General features: G+C 43.1%; 1 protein-coding gene across 1 annotated transcript in view; it reads left to right on the forward strand.

The window, feature by feature from the left end:
* Positions 1–8,127, forward strand: part of FLT1 (fms related tyrosine kinase 1) — a gene marked incomplete at its 5' end in the record, with an annotated part of 158,605 nt that overhangs the window by 102,875 nt on the left and 47,603 nt on the right. The window contains one exon of the mRNA XM_006773677.2: positions 7,153–7,259. Within this exon, the coding sequence (XP_006773740.1) occupies positions 7,153–7,259 (107 nt within the window). The remainder of the gene's footprint in view (positions 1–7,152; positions 7,260–8,127) is intronic.

Genomic DNA, 8,127 nt, shown 5'->3' on the forward strand with positions numbered 1-8,127 from the left:
ATTGAATTTTATGAGGAATCTGTATTTTTGATTCATGACCTCTCTTCCCTCATGTGGCATTAATTTTTAATATCACTTAGAGAAATTGTATAGGTTGCAACATGGCTACGACTATATACTAGAATATGCATCCTTCCTTTTTACTGGTTATTGCCCCCAGTTGCCATGCTCTTTGAGTTCTTGTGTCTGTTTTTCATAGTTTTTCTGCCTTCTCCCTTGCTCTCTTTTGTAATTTTTTTCTGCTTTAAAAGGGATGGCTATTTCCAAATTTTCTGTTTAAAACTTGTGGTTAGCTGAGGAAACAGATTACCTGATCTGTAATCATCAAACCACACCTGAAACATTATAACCAACTCTAAGCATAAATAAGTGGAACCATAGTCCTAATAGAGTAATGGCAAAGCGGTGCAAGGAAAGGAGGGCGTTTGGTCTAAAAAGGAGACAACTTGGGCTGACGTTATTGTTTCCTTCAAATACTTAAGGAGCTTTCAGACTGAGGAGACACTTGACTCCTTCTTTGATACACTGAAAAATAGAACCAAGAAAGGGAGATGGTGACGTTTCAAGGAGGCAGGCTTCAGCTCCATTTAAGGATACCTGTCATTTTGAGTAGGAACATTTCTTGAAAGTTGACATTAGGTGGATTTTATAAGTTAGATGCAATCTTGAATGAAAGTGCTTTGGGCTAACGGAATGAAAATTTGATCCTTGGAGGCTGTTCAGAACAGTTGAATGCAGCACCTGCTGAGTAATTTTATCACTGAAATTAGATTCCTGCCCTAGAGTCTAAGGCATTATTCTTCTCACTCTGGTGGCTGTGAAACGTTCCCTGGCTTGAGACTGACTTCCTGATATATGCAAATAGACCCTTCCCACTGACCTATCTTGTCAGGTGGAGCTTAGGAAATGAAACCAGGAGCATAAGTTGTGTCTGTGGCTATGTTTAACAGATTTAAAGAGGTTCGTGAATTAGCCAGGAAGGAAACTGTCTGCTCTTTTCATTTCCTTTAAAAAAGGATTCTTATACTCACAGATAAAACAATGTGTTGTTTTTGTATCTGAAAAGGCTGAGTGGACTGTGGAGGTAATGCAGCTTCTTTAAATAATGATGGGTCTTGTTTGGTTTGGACTGCACACGAGCACACGTGGAGCTCTCAAAGGGAACAGCCTCATATTTAAACAATAACAACAAAACTGTCACTAACTAAAATAATTTCTGAAATTCACAGCATTCAATAGCCCGTGGATCTCAATGGGACTATTACAATGAAAGTGTGGCACATTTTATCCAAGGACCTCAGATAAACTGTATTTTATAATTATCATTGGAAGTAATAATCACAATATATAGAAATACATTCTTTTAACAGAGTCAGGCCTTGCTATTGAAATAGTACTTATAATATATAGGAGAAAACAACTTGAAGAGTAACTACCATTTTTAACATTTTTTGAAGATGACTGATGATACAAAAATCATGGCAATCATAGAAGGACTGCCTCAGGGTTCTGCAGTCTCACCACTTGAAATGACATGAAAGGTGTGATTTGCAAATTTTGTGCCACAATAACTGTACATTAACACATTTCAGGGAAGGCCTCACACAGCAGGAAGTATACACTATGTTTAATAAAATTCCAGTGGTAAAGAATAGGAAAAGACAAAATAGTTGTCTTGGATATCTAGCCACTCCTTCCTGTCACCCTTAGCCAGCGCTCAGTTCCTTTCTCCTCCGATCCCTGACTGTCCTCCATTCCAGATCCTCCCTTCCTGAACCCTGCCCCCAAATTCACTCATGGCTCTCCTGGCACTAGGAAGGATGTGATAAACTAATTCACATGATGATGTTGGGGATTGAGGTTACTCCTCTCATGGGTGTTGGCAACTCAAAAGCATTTCCCAAGGAGACAATAGTGCTCAAACCAGAGAGCTGAACTGGCTTCTCAGTAATTTCACACAGCCGAGCCAGGGGTAGGGCTGAGGGAGTTTTGTGGAGGGTAGATATAGGGTATGGCTGCCTTTGGACTGCAAATCTACAATGACATAAAGCTGGCCTTGATCAAGACTTCAAAAAATGGTGATGGAATTAATTCATTTCTAATATCTTATGCTTATTGAACATGCAGTGAACTTTTTTAAAAGCACATAATGTACATTAACCTCCTTAACTTTTGCAATAATCTAATAAAGTTTTTATTTCTATTTACAAGTGAGAATCTGAGGCTCAGAGGGATTTAGGACTCTGTCCAGAGTTATGAAGCTAGGAAGCGACGGAGCTGAAAACTGGGCCCAGGTTTAACCATTCTGCACAATTGCCTCTCAGCTCCAAGGCAGCAGAGCCTAGTGGGGAAGAGGGCCCACTCTAGAGCAAGGTGCATCACTTTCTCATGAGCCATAGAACCCTGGGCAAATTACTTACCTTCCTAGAGCTTTAGTTTATTATCTACAAAATGGTAACCCAACTTTAATAGGTTGGTATAAGAATTAGCACACTTCAAACAGTATCTGGCATATAATGGAAACTTTTAAAATATTCGTTAACATCATTATTTGTCAGTATGATCAACCAAATCTCGTTGTGACAAAACCTTCTGTAAGTAGTTTTTCTAGTCACCCAAATGGTGTTCCAAACTACAAAATTCTTATTTGACCTAAAGATTTAATTGCTGCACTAAAAGTGTGTTACAGAATGGGTGACACATAAAAGCAATTTTAAATATATTTACCTGAAATTACTCTTGAAAATGTACTTCAAATTTAATCCCAATACAGTACTTCCATACATCACTGTCCTTCAGAGGGGTTCCAAATTGTTGTACAGATTCTTAAAAAGCTTCACAGATTATATGAAGGCCAGTTTTAATATTCTTGTAAACCTTAGAAAAATTACACCAATGTGGAACCACACCTCACATGGGAGTGATGTCCCTAAGACCCTGTGCTAACTCCTAGTCATTGTCAAATCCCACCCTCATTTCCGCCGGCCTTCCTTTCCCTGCCGTGTGCAGCTGGAGCGTTTCATGCACTGAACTCATCGGCTGTCACCAGCAAGTTGAAGCCGGGGCTAGTCAGGCTGGTGTGTGGACGTTTGAGCTCTGAGAAAACATCTAAGAGTTGTGTAGGAAGAGATGCTGCTGACTTAAGTCAATCTACCCAGCCTAAGGTCATCCTAACGGCTGCTTTCCAATAACGACAGAGATTGAGCTATCGAATGAGATAGAGATAGAGCACAGACACTACATTACATCTTTTAAAATTTTTATTATTCAGTGAGCAGGAATAGACTAAATAGGTCCTTCTTTTCTAATAAATGTTCATCTTGGGGAGGTTTTTCCTGTGTTGATTCTTTAAATGTGTAAGTGCACACAAACAGATGGGGAACTTTGCCTGAGTAAGGACTGTGGAATTACTTTGGGGGTCAACTTCCTGCCCCTTGGAATGCAGTGGGAACGTTCCCACAATGGGCGGGGGCCTCGAGCAGGGCACTCCATGCAGGAGGCATCTGCAGACATAACTCCTCTCAAGATGCTATCAGTGTCTCCAATAGCCAAAGGCCACTGTGCCCTCAGCTGGTCCCAATCATATTCCACAAAACTCATTTGCATCATAAGCAAAAAAGTGTGTGTCTGTGTGTGTGTGTAACCAGCAAGGCAGCATCAGACCTCTCACTGTGTGGGCTGAAATCCAAACTTATATTAATTTGAGCTTAAAATATTCCCATGGAGAAGATGCATATTGAAAAAAAGGTGATTGTGCTTTGAAACTTCTTCAAGGAGGTTGTTCTCAATTTCATGAGGTTCAGGGAAACTTAACCACAAGCTGACAATGCAGCAAAGGAAGCCAAATTCATTCATTCACTCAACCAATAATTGCAGGATGTCTAGTATGTGTGACATACTATGTGAGAGGTAGCTCCAGACCACGGCCTTCCACTTATCACTATACACTAGCACCCAGAACAGAACCTGGGATATAGGTGGTGTTCCTATGTTTGTTGGATTAACACACATGAACAGGAATTTGACCATGAATGCTTTGAAAACTTCATGAAATTCTTTGGAGACAAAGCAAAACATAATATATCCACTCATTCACCCAATCTGATGAGTGGGGATATGAAGAGAAATAAGATGTGCCTCAGCCTCTGGGAAGCTTACATTCTGGTGGAGAATCAGCAAAGGCCAAAGCATAGCGTGCCGAAGGCCTGGCATATTTAAGAAACTACAAGTATTTTTCTGTGACGAGAGCAAGTGTCAGGATAACAGGAAATGAAGCTGAAGAGATAGGAAAGTTTGGGGTAGGATCTAAGGGTGTTTTTTATCCTGATAGTGACAGGGGGATGTGCAGGTGGCAAAGATAGAATCTAGGCAGAGGCGCAATAGGATTAAATTTGTGATTTGGGAAGCTCACTCTGGCTACAGAGTGGAGGAGAGACTGGAGGGAGTCAAGGTTGGTTGGGGAGCTAATGCAGGTGTCCAGGCCTTGATTTGGGCAATCATTGTGAGGAAGGACAGAAGGTGATAATTCCATGAGCCATGAAAGTGTTATCAGGAAGTGGAGTTCTTGGGGGTGCTGAGAGAAAAGAATTTCCTGAGGGCCCCACGAGAGGATGGGGTGTCATGGAAAGCTTTATTGATGATATAAAATTCATGAGGTTCCCCTCAAGGTCCCATCTCTGTCCATCTCGCCATGGCAGAAGTCCAAGCTTGTCTTCAGCCGGGCTAGAATTATGGCCACTGCCCAGAGTTCCTGCTCCATATTGAAGTCCAGTCCCGTTCAGCATCTGGCTAGCTTAGTTCATTGCATGTGGGGTCCACATGGCAAGGGGCCATGCAGCTGCTGAAGGCCGCGTGGCTGCGGAGAGAGAACAGGCAAGCCCACCGGCAAGCGCAGGTCACAGAGAAAGAGGGAAGGGACTCTGTCTGGGGATTTTAACCTGGAGCTTCTTCAAACTGGCCAATTAACAATTCACACACTCCTCATGGGGTCCACCCTTAGCCAATACGTTGTTCCCAAGCTAGACTGCCAGGCAAGCACCTCCCCTGTGCCACCCCGACTTCTCCTGCACATGTGCCTGTCTCCCCCTTTACCCCCAACAATCCAGTACTGGAGGGCGGAAGGAGGGGTGTTACCCTCCTTGGAGGATCAATGCTGCAGTTCCCTGGGCTGTGGAGCGGTAACTTGTTTGTGAAACCCACAGGCTGATGCTTTCTAGGTGAATATGCTCAGCAATGTCTGCCTCTCCCTTCGCTCTCTTCCTTTATCGGCATTAACTAGCCAATTATGACAATAACAGAAGTAGGATGGGCAGGACCTTGTGACGGACTGGAGAGAGAGAAAAATGTCAGTTTCCCCTTTAAGCTAAGAGATGCACTGCGGGACTCTGGCCTACAGGAGGAACTTGTACTTGGTGGCTGGATAGATAAAAAAGGAGGAGGCTCAGGTTTCTAGCTTGTGTATTTGCTATTATTCAAGGCAGAGAACCTTCACACAGATGCTCAGATTCTCTGTGGTCTGGCCCTGTCCTAGATCTTGCATTATACTACCATCAGCCCCCTATCATTTCTCAGTCCTGGGTCTTAACTCATACTGTTCCCTCTGCCCTATAATGCCCTCTCCTGTCTTCATCTCTTTAAGTCAACTCCATTTCAAATGTCACTTCTTCAAAAAAGTATTCGATTCCTTCAACCTCAGATACTTTTAAAATCTAATTTCTTTGTATTTGCCTTAAGTCTATTGCTTCGGTTTGTGAGTGAGTGCCTTGAGAGGGACAACTTTCCCTCATTCATCTTCCTATCTCCTCCAGCCTGGAACCTCGCCTGTAGTAGGATTCAATACATCTTTGTTGGATTGAAACAAAGAGCCAAAAAGATGTCTATCTATGAAGCGGGGATATTATTGCCACCTTCTTCATGGGGGGTTATGAAAGCTAGGCACATAAGTGCTCAATAAATGATATCATCCACACCATCATTTCCAAAAAGAATAAGTGTCACTCATTCTTGGTCTGACTTAATACTGAGCCTCTGTCTCCTTTTAATGAAGTTGAAGGATAAGGGCATTACTTTAGAAACTCCTGGGAAACTGTCCGCTGGAGTCAGAAAGCAGGGAGCCGCCATCCCGGCCCACTGGGCATTCCTTTACAACGTCCAGAGCTTCCTCTCTGGAGGCTTCTCCTGAATACTTCGGGTCTTTTCTTTCTGGTCATCGGGGAACAGTGCTCAGCTTTTGATCTCTGTGATTCTGGGAAATGAGGTGCTTGGGAAGAATCCCATCCAGCAGTTACCTCTTCTCACCTCAGCCCCTGCAGGCTGACTGCGGGATAGGCCAGTGCAGAGCCCCAGGCTGGGAGTGCGGGGAAGGGGGGGCGGTGGCTTGGCTTGGCTGTTCCAAAAGCAGTGAGCAGGCAATTGTGACAGTCCTTGAGCTTTATTTTTCTTTTTTAAATCTACTTTGAAGAATGCTGCGAGTCCCAAAGGAGCCCTTTTATGTAATTTTTTTTTCTTTTTCTTTAGAAGTTCCTCTAAAACCCATTAGGGAGATTTAACATATTCCAGATTTAGCACTTTAATGGGCTTTTGTTCCTGCCATAATTTTTTTCCCATTTTTAACTTCTCCTCTGATTTTTAATTAGCTATTTCTGGGATTATGAAGTTTGCAAATTCAACAGCAAAATTTCTGGAAAGACTTTTAATTGATGTGTGAGTTTATTGTGATGATTTTATGGATCCTGCCTGAAACGGAAGGTATGGGAAGACCTGTCCCAGACACGGATTCTCGAGCCAGCAGATTGCATTCGCCATGATGAACATTTAGGGGCACTAGACATCTTTTATAAAATCACAAAGACCCGCCTGGCTGGCATGGCTCAGTGGTTGAGTATCAGAACCAGGAACCAAGAGGTGGTAGGTTCAATTCCCAGTCAGGGCACATGCCTGGGTTGCAGGCTCAATCCCCAGTGGGGGTGCATGCAGGAGGCAGCCGATTGATGATATGTCCCTCTCATTGATGTTTCTATCTCTCTATCCCTCCCCCTTCTTCTCTCTCTCAAAATCAATAAAAACATATTTTTTAAAAAATAAATAATAAAATCACAAAGACCCTGTGTTTGGGAGTCGCTGTTTAACCTCCTTGGTGTTTTTGTTTTCCAGGAACCTCAGACAAGTCAAATCTGGAGCTAATCACTCTCACGTGCACCTGTGTGGCTGCGACCCTCTTCTGGCTGCTGTTAACTCTCTTCATCCGAAAACTGAAGAGGGTAAGAACATTTCAGATAGGTCCTGTGCTCCTTTTTGCATAATATTCTAAAATGCTCACCTGATATATGGGACAGGCACTAAACAAGCATTAGACCCTATCCCTCCCCTTACCTCTGGCTCCTACCCCTATCCTGGTAAGCACTGGAAAATGAATCATTAAAATGTCTCTCAGCCATAAAGTGGGATATTCAAAAGACAAGCTAGAGCAATGAAAAGATGAATATTTCCCAGGGACAAAAGGATATTTTTATATAAAAATATGTAATGAAGTCTTTAAATTTAATTTAGCATAAGACCTATGAAGTCTTAGTCTTCTTAACCTTATTCTCTGCTAAGAAAAAAAGAAAAAAGAGAAAGTCCCACCTGACTGCCTCTCACAATATAGAGACACAAAGGTGTGCACTGCTGTTCCAGACTCGCTGAGCCCTGGATCACACTCAGTTCCTAGAGTGCGGGGTTCAGGCTGGAATTCAGGACATCCGATTTCTATAATTCTGCCGACAGCACGACTTGCTTCTCTGAAGTCCCGTGGGGAAAGAGCCAACATTCATTCATCCACTTATGCCTCAAATATTTACTGTGTGCCTGCTCTATGCAGAGTGCCAGGCCAGTAGTAAGCAAATGCTACCGTCTGGGGCTTTAATCAAGTACACAGACAATGCAAAGTGTAACAACAGCGAGCTGAGTAAAAGATGCGTAAGACGGGTGGTCAGGCAAAGAAGCGGGGGCAAGTGCTGCAGGCAGAGAGGAGCGTGCACGAGGCTAGGGCAGGGCAGAGGGACACCATGAGAATGAGTGGTTGACAGAAGGCCAGAGGTTACAGTGGTGGAAACAAGGTATGAAGTGGGGCAGGAGGGGAGGGAAAGG

The sequence above is a fragment of the Myotis davidii genome, unplaced genomic scaffold (assembly GCF_000327345.1).
Source record: "Myotis davidii unplaced genomic scaffold, ASM32734v1 scaffold65, whole genome shotgun sequence".
Taxonomy (NCBI): Eukaryota; Metazoa; Chordata; class Mammalia; order Chiroptera; family Vespertilionidae; genus Myotis; species Myotis davidii.